General features: G+C 35.3%; 2 protein-coding genes across 2 annotated transcripts in view; one reads left to right on the forward strand and one right to left on the reverse strand.

The window, feature by feature from the left end:
• Positions 1-16,034, forward strand: part of LOC117988124 (CYFIP-related Rac1 interactor A) — a 41,013-nt gene extending 24,979 nt beyond the window's left edge. The window contains exons 2-4 of the mRNA XM_034975236.2: positions 1,563-1,694; positions 5,611-5,888; positions 11,067-16,034. Of these exons, the coding sequence (XP_034831127.1) occupies positions 1,563-1,694; positions 5,611-5,888; positions 11,067-11,331 (675 nt within the window). The 3' untranslated portion in view covers positions 11,332-16,034. The remainder of the gene's footprint in view (positions 1-1,562; positions 1,695-5,610; positions 5,889-11,066) is intronic.
• Cnep1r2 (CTD nuclear envelope phosphatase 1 regulatory subunit 2) lies at positions 16,023-18,692 on the reverse strand. The gene is made up of 4 exons (XM_034975249.2): positions 18,392-18,692; positions 17,529-17,600; positions 17,014-17,148; positions 16,023-16,268 (listed from the first exon to the last, which is right to left on the reverse strand). Exons 1-4 carry the CDS (start codon positions 18,417-18,419, stop codon positions 16,123-16,125), a joined length of 381 nt encoding a protein of 126 aa, XP_034831140.1. The 5' UTR covers positions 18,420-18,692; the 3' UTR covers positions 16,023-16,122.
• Positions 18,693-19,552: the final 860 nt, after the last annotated feature.

Below are 19,552 nucleotides of genomic sequence, written 5' to 3' on the forward strand. Positions count from 1 at the left end.
AGTAGCATATGTGTTAATCCAAAGTATAATCTATCTCCATTCCAAATTTCGGTCCAGTAGTTTTTGCGTCAAAGAGTAACAAAATATATGATATACACAAACTTTCTTGATAATTTAAATATCATCTTTCCAAGACATGAAACAGGTGTTCCGAAGATTTAATTTGTATAAAAAAACCTGTCTGTCATTTTTCCAAAAACAACTCTAAACACGCTTGCTACTTCTCGTCTAGTGCTAGGCCCCGGAAAAGACTTGTTTTTGAATGTTTATTGTAAAAATATCAAAATTTTCTATGGGCTCTCGGTCCATGTACCTCACGAACGAACAATGTGCCATTTAGCCAACCCGTCTCAAATATGAATTTACTCCCACTGAAACAACGCAATGAAGTAGGTCGAGACTGGACGGGCCTAGTCAAGAGCTAGTCACTGCTAAGCACGGATTAAAATTTAAGCCCATATTACGATTGTATAATATACGCATTTCTACCATTCAACGTTGTAAAGTAGGAACTTAAAGAGGCTCTTAACGAAAAGACAGATTACGTGAAGAGTTTAATGATGTTCTTGGGAGAATGGAAATGATGTAAAGCACTTGTAAATATATAATTAAGTTGGTGTCATATAAGAATATTCGGTTTTTTAGCAAATTCATAGACAGTTGCAAACAAGAAATCTGTTGAATAGATACTCGTACTTGAATGTTTCAAATTTCCACTTTCAATTAGCAAAGTAATTACTACCTACTTACTCGTAAATATAGATAGAACTGTTAGTAATTTAAAATGCCGGGAACGTTCTAATAATTATTATTGATTTAATCGAGCTTATGCTAATTAAATTGAATCCCCTTGCATTCAAGAAACTAATCAGGATTAACCCAAACTCTTACATCCTAGCACGTAAAATAACGTCTGATTATTATTACATTGAAATCATCGAAATTGTTGTTGACTGAAAAATAGTAGATAGGTACTTACTCTTGCTGAAATTGTTGAAATTGAGCCAATAGCACAAAAGTTTCTGCCTATCGAAAATATTTTTTTATTATTTTTTATTAAGATACAAGTTAGCCCTTGGCTGCAATCTCACCTGATGGTAAGTGACGATGCAGTTTATCATTGTTATGTCATTATAGAGCACAAAATCGATTACAATTTTTAAAATTCCCATGGGAACTCTTTGTTTCCTAGGATAAAAATATCGTTTGTCATTCTCCAGCTAGAATTTTAAGCTTACGGGCCAGTTGAAATGGGTTGAAAAATTTGCAGCAATGAAATAACAAACAAACAGGAAAAGTTTAGCGCTAAGGCGCCATCTCCACGGACGAGAGAATCGCGGCGATAGTCTCGCCGTGTGACAAAATTCGATACAAATTCTATGGGCTAATCTCCACAGGGCGATACTATCGCGACTATAGTTTGTATCGAAATGTCACACGACGAGACTATCGTCGCGATTCTCTTCTATGTGGAGATGGCTCCTTAGGCTGTTAAAACACTAAATCTAAGTAGATATTAATTGTCGACAATGAAGTCTAACAAGTGGTTTCTTTTATTCCAGGTAGTACCGCGTCTCTTAGGATCACTTGTTGGAGGATCGATGAGCCCCACACAGCATCTGGAGCAACAGCAGGCGTTAGTGAAACAGTTCGCCGAAATATTGGAGTTCGTGTTAAAGTTCGATGAGCACAAAGTAAGTACCAACTTTTCTTTCTTTATGAGTACACCCAAATCTATAGCACGCGACAGGTTGAGATCGCAATCGGAGAGGGAACGCCCCGCACACCCTCACAGCCCCGCGCTAACCCGGTGCAGGCGAGCGCGGGTGACGTGCGGGTGTGTGGGGCGTCGGGCCTCATACCCCGATTGCCATCTCGACATGTCGCAGACTATACAATACATCTTTCTAACATCCCTACTTACTTAAAAATAAAGCTTCTGTTTTTCGTGCAATTATGCTATACTATACTAAATCTTAAAGGAAAAACTGACTGACATATCAGTACAGAACTCGATCGAGAAATTTGACATTCTTTGTGAAGATTTTGTTTGTAACGTAATCTCCCACAGCCCTTTAAAATGGAAGTATATTAAGCTAGTTAATAATATTCGATTCATTTCTTCACGAACATGCAATAGATTTTCTTTCATTTCAAAAAGAAATGGTAGAACAAATTGTAGCCAGAATTAAATTCTGTCTAACAGTTACTTGGAAATCGGAATTGCAATGTAATTGGAAATTGGAACTAAGCTATTGACCTGAAATCTGAATAGTCTAGTTCTGTTCTCAAGTTAGAACTGAAGAGTCCGTTGACACAAGCATTATGAACGCTGAGATCTGAAAGGTCAATTAGTTTTCAGTTTTGCTATGTTCGTTCCAGACAAAATTTAGCCTTTGCTACGTATTCGTTCGCTCTTATGTTTTTAAAAATACCGTAATTTACTGTTAAATCCATCTTTTGTTTTTCGAGATAAGCGACATAATCTGAAAATAAAGATTTAAAAAAAAAGTTCTTGTGCAAGATGGGATCTATCTCTATGCCAGTCAAGCTTTCAGGGGTTGAGCCTTGAAAAGCTAACAGAACGTCAGATTAGATAACTTATTTCTATTAATAGGGAAGCCTTCTTATCGACATTTCAAAGTTCATGCAAGCAAATTCTAATGAGTAGACGCTACATTGGATACCTACTGCCTACCTACTCATGACATTGTTTGCATCGTCGAGCATACATCTGTGTGGGCACCCAATTTACATTTCCTAACCTTTATTTATTGATACTCAAGCTATTTCTTTACGTATTTTAATGAACAATAGCACATAAAATGTAATCTATCGCAGGTTCAGATCTTTCTTGACCTTAGCGGTGACCGCTCCCTGTCTATCCAATTTCAAAGTAGTTTATTGCAATGATAACGGCCGTGATATACGATCTTCCACACGCATAACTCAATTACTTATATAGGTTTGCTGTCTTGCCCTGACTTTGCATTTCTTCTTCTTTAGGATTTTCTTGCATCGTTGAAAATAGGCCTCCTTGTATGCGCGACCCTTCTCTCGGTCTGCATTTGCACTTCTTTTTTATTAGCCGTGATTTTCTACGATAATTGAAAATAGGCCTTCTCGTATGCACGATACTCCTAGCTCTCTCGGCCTGGCTTTGCACTTCATCTTCTAGTTACTAGACCTTGTTTTTCTTCCATCGTTGAAAACCTAGACCTCCTCGTGTACCGCTGCTCCTTATGGTGTTGACTGTTGTGTCAGTCTCACCCAAGTCTGCCTCACAATCTTGATGATATCGAAGGACAGCGGGATAGTTGTCTAATTTTGGGGATGATTTATGCCAGCACGTGGCGAACGCTTGCCATAGAAGCAACAGGTAAATTGGTCATCTTTAGCCCTACAATATATGCTTTGCATGGGTGCTCTTAAATATTAAGAAATACTTAAAAGAAACATTCTCCAAGAGACACTATGATTACTTTATTTACAGTAGGAAAAAGTACCTTCAACCTGGGTGATTTATCGGTGCATTTGGTGGTACGAAGAGAGGCGTGACGGCGAGTACCTACCTATCCGCCCGTCTGTTCCGTTCCGCCGCAAAAAGCCAGTCTTGCTTAGACACTTCAGTCAATGAGAAATAGCAAACAATATCAAATCGGTGCATTCAACAGAGCATCATCAAATCAAGCAGCTATTATGTAAACAAAGCTTCGACTATCAAGTCCCTTTGCTGGAATTGAATAAGTGATCGTGATTTAAACCAGTGAGAGCCCTTTTGACCCCAACCTTGCAGTGTCGTTGGCACCAATCAATTAAGCACTGCTTGTTTATTTAAAGAGAAAACTTTTTTTTAATATTGTCAATTGTAAAAAAAGGTCTGTAAAATCACTATGAAGAAAATTAATAATTTAAACAAATTATTTAAAAGTAGCCATAGGAGTTTCTAGTACCTACCTACTCATGGTCCTAGCAGAGTTTTACGATATCGATATACCTACTGTTGTCCTAGAACGCATTCTGTCTACTGTCTAGTGATATTACAACTACCAATTACAAGCATAATCAATACTTATAATAAATAATAACTAAAGGATTCCCGTGACTTCGGCCGCGTAAATTTATGTTTTTAAAAAATCGTGTGAGAACTCTTTGATTTTCCGGGATAAAAAGTTATGTCAATTTCCAGGTTGCAAGCTAGCTCCGAATAATAATAAAAAATAACTACATCATAATCCATACTAATATTATAAATGCGAAAGTGTGTCTGTCTGTCTGTCTGCTAGCTTTTCACGGCCCAACCGTTCAACCGCTTTTGATGGAATGGTACAGGGGTAGCTTATATCCAAGGGAAGGACATAGGCTACTTTTTATCCCGGAAAATAAAGAGTTCCCACAATAGGGATTAAAAGAACATACGCGCGGACGAAGTCGCGGGCATCATTTAGTTTCATATAAATCGCTTAAATGGAATCCCGTGGGAACTCTTTGATTTTTCGAGATAAAAAGTAGCCTATGTCTTTCCCCGGGATGTAAGCTAACTTTGCACCAAATTTCATCAAAATCGGTTAAATTGTTGGGCCGTGATAAGCTAGCAGACAGACAAACAGACACACTTTCGCGTTTATAATATTAGTATGGAAGTATGGATGGTACACGTAAAATGCGATATTATACACAGGCTAACAACCGAATGCAATACATCGATTAGGTTCTCCGTCAATCAATTTATTGTGTAGGCCTGTACAGTAATTAAGTACAATCATTAGTCAGCGGCAAGCCTGCTGAGGTAGCAAATTGTGGACAATTTGTACGATGTAAAAAGCTACTCGTCCGACCTCGGCCCACAAACTTGTGACTCATGGTACTTCTCAGTTTGTTTATTTACATTAAATCAAGACGTAATCATAAGTTACTTTGCTTAGGTTAGGTAGTCTTACCTAACCGAACGGAAAATAGATGATTTCTTATCTACCTATTTAAAATTGTATCATATTATTATACTTAGTAATAAGACTAATGCTAAGTTGATTCATAGCTCCATTATATTATCTAGGTACGGTTGATTATAGGTATCTACTTATTTGATAACATACTTGATACATTTGTCTTAGTTTTGTTTATCTTTTGAGTTAATTTATCATATGTTTATATTATGGCTTCTTGCGTGCACAATCCTAAAATCATAAACCCCAAGTCAGGTTATAAAAATAGTTGTAGGTACCTAATCTATTTTAAGATGGCCACTAATTCTGTTTAATTTAAATGACGAAAGTCATGACACTGTATTATGCATCTTCAAGAATATGAATCATGAAAAAATATGTCTTAGAATTAGAGCCAACGCCCCACATTCTAAGAAATCTTTTTCAATATGCACCTGGGGCAACAATGGTCTCGGCTCAATAGCACTCAATACTAAAGTCTGCGAGAAAATAAAGCTTTTTTATTTTCCAAAGAGGCAATTTCAAACGTAGAAAACTTGCTGGACCTTTTAAGCCTCCCGTGAGCGCGCCACTAGATACACACGGTCTTCTGCCTTCCTCATACATCCGCTTCCCGCCACCTCATTCAGATCCTCAGTACAACATTGGTAATTTCTTTTTTCAGATGAAAACGCCAGCAATCCAAAACGATTTCAGCTACTACAGAAGAATCGTGTCCCGCGGTGGTCTCATCAATGCAGAACTTCCTCCAGGCGAAGAACCTCACATAGGAGCAGAATACGCTAACAGAATGTCGCTTTTCTACGCCCAAGCGACGCCAATGCTCAAAGTACTGTCTGAGGCAACCAGCCAGTTTGTAAACGATAACCAGCAAGACTTGGAGAACACGACGGAGACGCTCAGCACGATGGCCAAAGTGTGTTTGAGGATGTTAGAAAATCCGTAAGTACCTAATTTGTTTTGTTACCCGATATGTGGCGCAGTGGTAAGCGCTGTGGTCTTATTAGTGGGAGGTCCCGGGTTCGATTCCTGGCAGGGATTTGCAAAACTTTATAATTTCTAAATTTCTGGTCCGGTCTGGCGGGAGTATTCGGCCGTGGTTAGTTACCACCCTACCGGCAAAGCCGTGCCGCAAAGCGATTAAGCGTTCCGGTACGATGCCGTGTAGAAACCAAAGGGGCATGGGTTTAATAAAAATTGCCATATACCCCTTCCACCTTAGCCCGCTTCCATCTTAGACTGCATCGTCACTTACCACCAGGTGAGATTGCAGTCAAGGCCTAACTTGCATCTGAATTAAAAAAATGTTGCAATTTTTTTGTTAAGGGCTATATTTTCTAAATAATAAATGTTCCTAAACATGAATTCTAAGATGTCTAGTACTGTGTGGCTAAGATAAACATGAGCAGTCAGTTCCAGAACTATTATCAGCTAGAATTAGAAAAAAACTTCGAAATAAAATTTTCTACACAATTGTCGAAGTAAGTAATACCATTATAATCAGCTTACCAATTTATCTGGTACCAATTTAGCTACGCTGCTTCGTTAACTTCGCAAATTAAAAAAAATGTTGGTAACATCACGAAGTTATGAATGTAGTATAGCTGCTGTCTAGGTCGTCCTATTCGCATTTGGGAGGAGCTATATACAGTTTCTTACGAATGAAAATTGCCATCAATTAATTCATTTAAGTGCACATGTAGTAATGCACACTGGACATCCATCGTTATTGCGACAAGGGCGAATTTATTGTATTACCAGATATTGCTAGGATCGTGTGTCGACGCATGACACTGATAGGTAGGTACGCCTCCAAACAAGCTCTGATGAAATAATGATAAATCAAATGTCACTCACATCGCACTGCGTATCTCCCCTTTCGATTTACGATTATTTCCTTCCGCATTACCATACTATCTGTTTCACAGACTGAGACTACTAGACACTATTTTTTTTTTTGTAAACTAGTAGGGATAACATAGGGGTGGGTTAAATGGGGGTTTGAAATTTATGTATTCCACGCGGATGAAATCGCGAGCATTAAGCTAGTTGGATATAATATTAGATGCTCAAAAAGATAGCAAAGTAGGTACCTACCTAGTATTAATTATAAGATTATTACTTATTACACTTATTGCTTTTCAAACAAGTGTAAGTACTTACGTAGGTACATTATACTTCAGTATATACTTATATCATAGGTACCTACTACCTATCATATCAATGATTTCTTTATCACAGGTATGTAAACACTTTTTTTGATAATAATCAGTATCGTTTGTTTCATTGGCTCTTCACGTTTGGCCGGAAATCTGGCAATTCGATATAATTCCGTTAATCATTGAAGTAATACAATTTCAGTCTTATAATAATTATTATAACATAAGGTGCAAACTAATCAAATCTGTACACTCTAAAGTATGTATACTCTCGAGTCTCGAGTATCCGATGACATATAAGTTAGGAGTAATTCACTGGTCATACTCTGACGTAAGACCTCTGCCTGTGTCGGCATCCTTATCAAACTATTTCGGTTGATATGGTCTGCCACATGCGATACTCGTGCAATACACGCACATACGAGTATGAACCTTAAAATTATACAAATATAGATTTTTATTGCTTGCATATGTTTGTATGTTATGTCTTTCGCTTCAGTCACGATAGCCCAATATATCGACAGAGCCATTGAAAGTGACAATAGGTCCGTGTGCCTTGAATGATAAAAAACATATTGTCGGGATTGTAATAGTCAATTGATGACACACAGTTTGCATTTTAATATGGAATATCCTTTTATCTATTAACAGGAGAGACCATAAAAATACCTACCCACCTACAAAAAACATTGCAACATGTACCTAAATCGACACCTATTCATTCGATTTCAATCAAGAAATGACCGAAGGTTCGGTTTCGGCCAATAATTGGCCGAACCTTCGGCCCCGCCGAAACTAGGTGTTCGTGATTTGTCGCGCATCATTCGTCTATTGCTGGGCCTCATTAATTGCCCGTATGTTTATATTTCGAATATTAGGTACTTAGCGGGCCTTTGTTTATGTGACCCGCGAGTTGCCATGGCTGGAGATTGTTTATGTTAAATGTAATGAGATCTCGAACACACTTCACAGTACGGAGCTTTTATTATTTTCCTTGGTGACTGTTTGATAAGTTTTGTTTATGCTAATTTTGTATTATGACAATATTATAACTTGGGGCCGGAGATGTTTAAACCGGTAACGGGCACTGGGCAGACTTTTGTTAACACTCAACGCAATCACATGTGTACAGTTGTAAAACTTACCGTTTACGATTTAATGAACCGGTTTTTATTGATTAATTTGATATTTTAAAAGTTATCAAGAGACAAACAGAGTTATCAACAAAGAGTTGCGGACGAAAGGTGGTCACATACAGTCACAAACTGGTACCCACGAGACTCAAAACGTAGAAGAGGCCGACCTTTCAAAAGATGGAGTGACGACATAGTCAGAGCGGCAGGAAAAACATGGTCGAGAGTAGCTAAAGATAGAAAGAAGTGGCTTCTAATGGAGGAGGCTTTTACCGCCCTAGGCGGTCCTTACAATGAAACCCATTATACTAACATAGTTATTTAAGAATAAGAAACATAGTTTACTAACCTACTAATAATTCTTTTATTTTTATTTTTTGTTAATTATGCACTGTATTAGTAATAAGGAAAATATTGTAAGGAGAAAATAAAGCTATTTTTATTTTATTTTATTATTAAGTGACCCTTAACGTAAAAATAAAATTAAATTAAATCGGAAATTTAGTGCGAGGTTGACAAAAAAAAAGGCTTTATTTACTGGCCTAATTTATCTGACCTATTACTGGGTTTATCATTTAAGATGCTATAAAAGTTTCGGTTTCGGTTTCGGCCGAAACTGGGACCATGACCGAAGATTTGGTTTCGGCTGAAAATCCGGTTTCGGTCGGAGTTCGGCCACTAGTTTTAGTTCCCGGATAACGAAAGTAATTTCTCGTCTCGTCTCGTCTCTCACACTCTCTCTCTCGTCTAAAGTAAAGCCTTAAAACAACCACATTTGGGTCCACTTATTTTCAAAAAGGGCGATAATACCTACCCTGCTGAAGAATTATAGAGCTATCTCGCTGGTGAGCCATGTCTATAAGTTGTTTTCGAGAGTCATTACGAAATCCGGTCCGGTAGTTTGATCTGTGCGTTGATATATATTAGTCAGTCAGTCAGTCACTTTTTCCTTTCCTTTTATATAATACTAGCTTATGCTCGCGACTTCGTCCGCGTGGACTACACAAAATTCAAACCCCTATTTTACCCCCTTAGGGGTGGAATTATCAAAAATCCTTTCTTAGCGGATGCCTACATCATAAAAGCTATCTGCATGCCAAATTTCAGGCCGATCCGTCCAGTAGTTTGAGTTGTGCGTTGATAGATCAGTCAGTCAGTCAGTCACCTTTTCCTTTTATATATTTAGATTTAGATTTAATAATATGATCATTGGTGGCATAATATGTACAAATATGGTATAATATCATTGATTTCTAAAATTGTTCCACTGAAACTATTGTTGGATTGTTGTTCAGTTAATTTTCCTGTTTCTGCCACTAGTAGGTAGTCATTGAATACTGATATAAGTAAATATTTGCAAGAATTTGGAGTATTCAATAAGCTACTGTTTAGCACGCACAACAGACGTAAACGTTTAAGTGCGGAAACCAGCCCAGAGCGAAGAAGAAGCTACTGTTTATTGGATAAAACCTTCACGCGGACTGTATTCAAGAAAGTAAACAAATTCGACGTTGTTAAAACCTGTAACGATTTGTTTTTCTAAGCTACGGAATAGTCGGTACGTGAGGCTGTTATTTATCTTGTTTATATTCAACTAGATGATTCCCGCGACTTCGCGTGGATTTAGGTTTTTTTAAAATACCGTGGGAACTCTTTAATTTTCCGGGATAAAAAGTAACCTGTGTCCTTCCCTGTAATGTAAGCTAACTCTGTACCTTTCATCAAAATCGGTTAAACTGCTGGGCCGTGAAAAGCTAGCAGACAGACAGACACACTTTCGCATTTATAATATTAGTATGGATTACATGGAAACAAGCAACTATGTAGTACCTACTGTGTTTATTTGTTTAGGATAGGTACAGCTCATTTGTGTTACATATCTACATAGTTTTATTAATAACAATAACATGGGAATAGACATCTGTGGATCTTATTATATATTTATTTAGGCCAGTTGGTCGCTATATGTAGGTCGGTTTGTATTAAGGCCACAGGAAGCGTGGTTATTGTAACGGTAAACACAACTTCTAATCGTTTTGCATTTATCTATTGCGATCTACATCTTATAAAAGAATGTGATCTCTCAACGCACAGCTCAAACTATTGGACGGATCGGGCTGAAATTTGGCATGCAGATAGCTATTATGATGTAGGCATCCGCTAAGAAAGGATTTTTAAAAATACAATCCCTACGTGAGTGAAATAGGGGTTTGAAATTTGTGTAGTCCACGCGGACGAAATCGCGAGCATAGGCTAGTCTTCTATAAAGGCGGAGTTTACTGCGTTTACTAGTTGTAATAAGCCCCTGTATTATTATTATACGATTATTATACTTTATGAAATACTAGCTGATGCCCGCGACTTCGTCCGTGTGGAATTGGGTTTTTAAAAATCCCTCTCTTTGATTTTCCGGGATAAAAAGTAGCCTATGTCCTTTCCCGGGATGTAAGCTACCTTTGTACCAAATTTCGTCAAAATCGGTTGAACGGTTGAGCCGTGAAAAGGTAGCAGACAGACACACTTTCGCATTTATAATATTAGTATGGATAATGTCATGAAGAATCGATCGATCTGTCGATTGTGAAAAAGCTGCAGAAATGATCAATCTTTGCTAAAATCTCAATCATCATAATTGGCTAATGGTATTCTTGCTGCAACAATGCATTTCAGCCAATAGTGAGAGAGCGTCGGTTGTGACTGCTACCCGCATCGCAATTATTGACTGTATGAGCTATGCAAAATACTCAGGATATTTCAGAGTTTATCTAATTTTAATCTTTCATTTGGAAGCCGACAACTTGTCTAACGTTAAAAATTTCTCCTTTCAGAAAACTGGTCGCCCAATTTAGCCGGGAGGAGACATCGCTTTTGGTCCTTCGAGTCATGGTAGGTCTTATCATTTTGTACGACTGGGTGCATCCTTCTGGAGCCTTTTGCCGTTCTTCCTCCGTAGACGTCAAAGGCTGTGTGAAGTTCCTTCAGCAACAACCTCCACCTAAAGCGGAGCCTCTATTAAACGCTCTTAGATACACAACAAAACATTTAAACAGTCAGTCGACACCGAAGAATATAAGGGCGCTGTTGGCTGCGTGAGGCCACCACTCCAGCCTTGCATGTTGCTGTGGGGAATGATGTGACAATAATTTCGTGGGGATTTCTCGTTGGCATTTATTTTGCACTTTCTAACCGTGTATCTGTTTTTGTTGGAGCGTGATCTTGAAAGGTAAAGGTCGATCGATAGTCAATACCCGTTCTGCGAAGCGTTATGTGGAGTAATAAAGTGGTGATAATTTGATTGTAACATCCTTTTCCCGATGTTACCTATGGAAAAGGATAGTGTTACTTAAAGACGTTACATTTTTCTACTCAACCTTAATACTTCGCAAAATGTGTATCTGCTTTAAGATTGGTTATGAGTTATGACGAAGGCAGGGCGACATACATATTTACATCTGAGAAACATGATAGCTCAGTTTACATTTTTTTATATTTGGGATCAAGCTGCAACAAAAAGGAGTTATTTTAGGTAAGTATAAATAGTAGATAGATAATATGAAATGTTGAGTTAATATTATAATTTAATTAATGTGAGTCTATATAGGTAACTATGTAAGTAATTTTCTTTTCTTTTTAAACAGATTTCTTTAAAAAAAATTAAAAAAACTATTTAAACATCTAAGTGATCTTTTTTGTTATCTATCGCAGTTAATTTGGATGAATAATTAATATACGATATGATATGTATATCACATGTTAAAAAATGCTCTATAAACCATTTTGTTAAAACACCTATAGTACGCGACAGGTCGAGATGGCAATCGCGGTAGGAACGTCTCGCACAAACCCCAGGCGAACGCGGGTGACCGGGGCGTCCCCTCGCCTCATACCCAGATTGCCATCTCGACCTGTCGCGTACTATAGGTATAATATTATTTTATAAAAATTTAAGGCCCAAAATATATCAGACAAATATATGTTGTGTAAATAGATTACCTCAAAATGATGCGTGATTACAAGTTTCCAGCAATTTTTTATAATATAAATAAATATTATTACTATGTATGTCAATAATAATCCTTTGTAATTGTGAAGAGCAGAGATTAGTTTTTTATTACACAAGTTTGGTTTCTCCTCTTCCACTCGAGTAATATCTTTATTGGAGTAATTCTTAACCGATGGATGGATGGAACCGTGGATACGTCCACTGCTGGACATAAGTTTCGTGTAGGGACTTCCACACGACACGCTCTTGCACCGCCTATGCGGTTTGGAGTATAATCTACGGTAGTTGATGATTTGTGGTTATAATATCATTTAGCAATATTCATATACACAACATTCGTATATAAATGCAGTCTTAGTATGTATATTCATTGAAACCGATCAATAATATATATGATGTTAAAATAAACTCTACCAAATGAAACCAAAAAATATTATCAGAGGCTATTCCTAAAAATTCAAAAATATGTGAACTGAAGAAAACAAGTATTATTTTGTTTTTTTATTTAATGTTGCATTTCACATTAACAAAGGCTTTAAACTAAAAGGTGATACAGTAATATGTCTATTATGTTCGTGGTGAAATAGCTCTATTAAATTTTTTTTTTTTACCTAGATGAATGCTTGAAAAGCGATGTTCTGCGAATTTATTTTTGAGAAATCTTTCCCTTACCCCACACGTGTGCAAGGTGTATGTAGATATATGTAGATGTGTATGTTTGTCGGTAACTAACCCCCGAATACAGAAACCCTTAAAGTTTAAGCGCACCTTAAATAATTGAAGATTTTTTTGTCTAAACAGAAAAGTTTGCAGAAAAGTCAAAATCCGTTAATATTTAAGGTGTGCTTAAATTGTAAAAAGCTCTTTAGTGTTCGGGTATAACAGAATTTATTCAAAGTCACTTTGTAAGTTAATATTAGTTTTTAAAATAGTAAGAAGATAATTATTATAATATCGATTAAGAAAGTATTACCTAAATAATATTTAGTAATGAAAAACGGAACTGCCTTGATATTTTAAATAGTATCGATAGTAAATTGTGAAATATAAAATTTTAGGTCATTTATATTGAATACAAATTTTAAGGTAATATTACAAAGGATTCAACTAATACCAGAGTTCAGACGGTTTCCGCGTGTTTATTTCTTATATATTAGGTATGTTCATAATTTTATATAAGTCTTAAGACATCACAAATCAGATCCCGATTATTACAAAAATTATATTTCATTAGTTCTCTAATTCATGTGATTTAAAAATTTACCATAGCGAGACTGGACCCTAAGAATTGGTACCATTTTTTTATACCTAGATAAACAGTTAGATTAGCAATATTTAAGGCGCAAAATAAATAAAACTACTTATATTATTATTATTATTATATTATACGAACATGACAAAATGCCCGCTGAAATTTATTAGAAAATACTTAACAAAGTTTTATATATCCCTTAATGAAAAAGTAATCGATTAAACTTTTAAAAATACTTATAATACAAAATATTACGATGTAATTTACTTAAATTTTTCCAAGCAAAGAGCTGAAAGAACTGTTTAACAAAAAAATCCGTTTGAAATATGGATGGTCAGGTACGTGGAAGCAGGGCTTTACCAAATTTTTTATTTTTTTCTTTTCTTCTTTTTATAACTATCACAGTTGCTTTAAGAAATTTGAGCATGTATTTTCTCAGGATTCGAGTTACTTGATAATGCCTTTATGAATGTTAAGTGATAAATTATGCATGTACCACTGCCTTGATGTTATAACTATCAAAGTTATTTTAAAATGGAACTTTTATACATATAATCTTTGATTAATTATTATTATTAATTGGCGTAACATAATTATGTAGTAAATAAGCATATACGGTTTACATTTTTAAAAACTAGTTTACAAATAAAACTTAAATAATTATGTAGATAAATAATTTTTAAAATGTGTTAGAAAAAATTTAATAGCTGCTGTACGCTCAAAAATTCTAGTGTCACTTTGATTTTGAAAATATTTTTGTGTTAAATATAACTGTATTGATGTTTAACTAGCCTAAGTCTTCCACGCTAATGTGTGTATTGTATTGCACAAAACCTACTAAATAATATAATAAGTAAATGCCCCATATGATATACATGCATTATTACTTAAAACGCTAATATGGATCTAGTGAAGATATATATATATATAGAAAACATATATGGACTTATTCTCGTCTTTTGACGCCTATACATTCAAATGACACTAAAATTGTAGTGAAATAAAAAAAAAAGTTGTGTGTATCAGAAAATATAGGTATACAAATAATATGTAAACTTTTTATACTTATTTTACAATTTTTAAAGAAGACACTCGTTCAAATTTTTATCAGTTACTAGAAAAATATTTATTAGTTGATTCAAATTTCCCTAAGTATATAATTAAACTTAGGACAACTGTTAAGTAGATGTATCAAGTATTAAAAAACTATGTATGATGGCACAATATTGTTGTTTATATCAATATGTAGTTATATTGATTACTGTTGATGTATTCATAAAATGTTAAATTAGAATTTGATCATTTGCATTTTTGAGGAATTGAAAGAAAAACACGTTCTTATAACGAGCACTGCCTGAATAATTTTTTTTTACGTAAAAATTAATATTATGATAAATTTTTGGAAGTGATTTGAAAGGAAAATCAAAACAATGCAATATGCTAAAATATAAATAAAAACTCAGGCAAAACTTCCAGGTGGTAAATATTTGTAATTTTTACAAAATTTAACTAAATAGGTGGCTTCAATTTCCTATTTATTTACAAATCGTGCTTTTGTAACTCTTTACAAACTCACTCCGAGTTTGAATACCTACAGAAAAAATGTATAAGAAAAAGCAATATATTTATGTATCTACACCTAAATTTTAATACCTAATATGGGGGTATTAGGTATTTATACGCATGAATGTTTCGGGAATGTTGAAATTGTTAATAATGTGAGAATTATACATAAAAGCTAGCTGTCCACTTGACAGTTTAATTAAACACAAAATTTGTTGTTGCTGCTCTAAAATTAAAACATACAGTACTTTGTGCACACAATTTTTTTAACTTGCATGAAATAAAAATCTAGTTTTGGCTGTAAAGCCTCATTGCTAAAAAACTCTTCTCTCATGAAGTCATGAAATACTTTTTGAACATTTCTTTCTAAAAATAGTCAGTACATCGATTTTTAAACTTTAAAATTATCCAGAAAATCCTTTTCTTTGCCAAGTGGACAACTAGGTAATAACTACTTAGTATAAAATTGGATATAGTTATGCAAAAAGAAATCCAATACAAATATGGGATTTATATCTCCAAATGAATTATTGTATCAAAATAATTCCAAATATTTTTATTGGACTGGTGGGGAGTTTGCATAATCACATCCATTTATTGAAAATGCTGAAACTATAAATACTACTTATCTACTTATTAATAATTTAATTTGTTATAGTTACTACAATTAACTATAATTGAATTACTTTTGAACTATTGTGATCTGTTAAAAATTAAATTCCTTTATTGAAAATAAATACATACTATATATTATTACTTAGCAAAATATATTATACTAGGAATGTAATGCATATTGTAGTCTTACTGTTGTACTTTATTATGGAATGGTTTACTTTAAACTTTTGTCAAGTCAATTGAGTTTATAACTAACTTGTTTCAAATGTATAAAATTAAGACCTATTTTCTTAATTTTCATTTATTTATTATGTAATAAAACACACCAAAGTTATAAATAATAAACAAATAGTCTCTCTATAATTAGTTTTATTTTTTTAATATCTTAACAAAATTAAAACAATATTTTACTTAAATAATAGATATATACAGAGAAAATGGCTAGCTACTCTTAAGTGTTTGCCGGACGGGGCTTCAAAATAAGCTTCCCAGTTTCATCACAAGACATATTGAAATCATTAAGGACTGACCGAGTGCGGGCTGTTATAATACTTGGTGCAATCACTTTTCTATGTACTCCCATCATGAACAATAATACTGGAACAAAATGCAAAGTTGTCTCATCTAAATATATAAAAGGAAAAGGTGACTGACTGACTGATCTATCAATGCACAGCTCAAACTACTGGACGGATCGGGTTGAAATTTGGCACGCAGATAGCTATTCTGACGTAGGCATCTGCTAAGGATTTTTAAAAATTCAACCCCTAATGGGGTGAAAAAGAGATTTGAGATTTGTGTAGTCCACGAAAACAAAGTCGCGAGCATAAGCTAGTTTATAATAAAGTAGCTTATATCTAGCAAGCATTGCAATGGTTTTTGTATGCCATCTGTTGTTAATGGTCTAAGTTAAAAAAAATTACAAAACTTTGTACAAAGTTTCATATTTTGCTCTTGTGGCATGTTTAAAGGACAAACCAATTAACTAACAAACAAACACACTAGAGCATTTATAATTTGGCTAGTGATTAAGAGTACAATACCATTGTAAACATCATTTGTAATATTCTGGCCAATTTTAAAAAAAATCTTTACATCTATTTACTCGCGCGGATTCAGGTTTTTATCCAGTGGGAATTCTTTGATTTTCCAGGATAAAAAGTAGCCTATGTCACTCTCCAGGTTGGAAACCTTACTCATGCAAAAAATCACCTCCACCCATTGCTCCGTTTGCGACGTGATTGAAGGACAAACCAAAAAACAAACACACTTTCGCATTTATAATAGGGGTAGTGATTGCTCCTATAATAAAAAGTTTGGTTACTTATTTGGGCATAATTACCTAAAAATGTAGAAGTGAAAGCAAAGAAGGGATGGTTCCACAGTGACTGTGTGAGTGAGACCACAGGGGTGAGCGGGTCAGTGAGCCAGTGCCATGCTGCTATGGCCGTGCAGACAGACACCACTGCCAGGAGAACTGGAGAAGAAATAAGACATTCATAAAGCAGTAGTCCTACTGATAATGTCTCAAAAAAATTACTATTTATATAATTTACAGCACATAATTTAGCTACTAGTCAAAAAACTCTTAATTGGTTATAATACAATGAGGGGAACTACTCATTTATTTTATTCTGCTTTCAAATTGAAGCATGACTGATATATTATGTATAGTCTGCGACAGGTTGAGATGGCAATCAAGATAATATGAGGCAGGGGATTCCCACCCATACCAGGTTCGCACAGCCACCCGCACCAGGTTAGCACGGGGGCTATGCCTGTGCGAAGAATTGTCATCTCAACCTGTTGTATACTATATATGTCAAAGTAAATTAAATTCGTTTTATAGTTCCTTACTTCTCCATCTCATAGTAGCGGGCTGAAGACATGCTATAACTTCAGTCAATCGCCTTTCGAAAGCCTTTAAGTCTGTAAGAACAGCTTAGCATTAGAAATTAGAACTACACATTTTAGAAGATACTTACAAATTTAAATCAAAACATATTTTAGCCCTTCATGATTATTCACTCAGTCGTTCAAGTTCAAACACCATGTAAGTAATTTTTTGGTGGTTTTATCATTTTGATGTAGAATGTAGAGAAGCATCATTTTGACCACTCGGAAACAAGAAAAAGGCAAATAGAAACTCCTAAAGGAATGAAAAGTAACAGCATGGCGTCCATCAAACAATCCATACCTTTGGAAACAGTAAGTTTTTTGGCTCTCCTGTAAAGTGGTTAGTTTCCTCTTACATGGTGTTAGAATGTAAGCCATGACTTGGTAGTAAGTGACTAAGGCAACACAGTCTAAAATGGAAGCAGGATATCCTGGAATGGGCATGTCAGTTTTTTAAACAGTCCATCGGTTTCGAAAAAGCGTCTTAGCATAGCTTGAAAGCTAAGCAGATAGGGTGCTCACTAGCCACCAGACCTGAGCTGAACCAAACTTTGTTTCTGTTTGGTGCTACGCCAAGGCTCGATCGAGTAATAATCTGTTAAGTAGGGGCAGATACCATATCTTTTTTTGACTAAAAAACTAGGCATGCACTTGACTGAATCACCAAATACTTATTAGCTGAAGATGCATCCTAAATCTAGACTCGGTAGTAAAATGATTGGCGCAAATATGAATACGATGAATAACTAGCACTTAAATAAAATATCTGAAAACCGCTAAAACAATTTAACCGTGCGTATGAAATATTTACTTTTGTCACTTACCATCACAGGCTGTCTGTTCTAAAGACATTTTATGATATATGTATTTTAGATGCTTTTAGTATTAGTCTATTACATATTTTAGTAACGCTAGAATAACTTTTACTTCCTTACAAGCAGTTAAGGTACTTTAAACTACCTGGGTCCTAGGTATAATGAATTATTGTTAAAATATAATGTTTTTCAACAAACCGCAAAAGCCAAATTCTTAAACTTGTATATTATAATACTCTTTGTTCTTATCTTGAATAGGATTAATAGGAATCTTCATAATTCACTTCACATCACACATGACTGATGACACTTGGACCCAAAGAGCACCGACCAGGCCAAAGAGTATTATAATATACGGGAACTTGACTTGACATGTAGGTTTTTTTTTTTAGAATTTAATATTTTATTATCAATGGTTAACAAATAAACTATTAATAAACTTAAATCTAAAAAAAAAACAACATTAAATTAAAACTAAAATAAATTAAATTAAATCTAAAACCTCGTCGAGACCACCGCAGCGAGGCATTGTACCCAAGATCCTGGCAGCATTACCCCTTTGGATGGCCAAACTAATTCTTTGACCAAGGTAGCTGCCAGCTCTCGGGTCCCCGGTTGACTCGATAACTCTTTTCGCAATTTCTTCAAAAAGAGCTCGAGCCCCCGGGCCCCACGGCCCCAAGGTCTCCACACCAAAAGGCACGAATACGAAGCTCCCATCGAGGTTTTCATATTTGCGCCTCGGCGCTGATGGCCGCTGCACCCGCCATAGAGGAGGTCGCCTGAATGTGGGATGCAGCTAAAGTGTCTACACAAGTTGCATCCCACAGGTAGGTTGTAGCCTGTAGGTATTTGTATAAGAATAAGATTTGTATCAATGACCTAGGAATTGATTTGTATAGTGATTAGTGGACGCGTGTGACAGACAGCAAATGTCAAAATGACAGTGCAAGCATCTTTACTCTATGATCCACACCACAGAGTACCTACTTTGTGAATATCACACACAGACCACAATAATTTTTTTTAATTTTTTTTACGGCCCTGGATAACAGTCCTTTAAGGCCTAGACCACTATATACATAGATTATCTACTATACTATATACTAGTCCAGAGACACAGACCAAAAGATCCACATATTAGCACAGAATAGGTACCATTAATTATTA

Source organism: Maniola hyperantus, chromosome 14 (genome assembly GCF_902806685.2).
Source record: "Maniola hyperantus chromosome 14, iAphHyp1.2, whole genome shotgun sequence".
Classification (NCBI taxonomy): domain Eukaryota; kingdom Metazoa; phylum Arthropoda; class Insecta; order Lepidoptera; family Nymphalidae; genus Maniola; species Maniola hyperantus.

Coding starts and splice junctions, on each gene's coding strand:
- Cnep1r2 (XM_034975249.2), bottom strand. CDS start 18,419: ATGTCTTTAGAACAGACAGCCTGTGATG. Junction 17,601..18,391: donor AGAACAGACAGCCTGTGATG/GTAAGTGACAAA, acceptor CTGTTCTTACAG/ACTTAAAGGCTTTCGAAAGG. Junction 16,269..17,013: donor TTTCACTTCTACATTTTTAG/GTAATTATGCCC, acceptor ATTTTGTTCCAG/TATTATTGTTCATGATGGGA.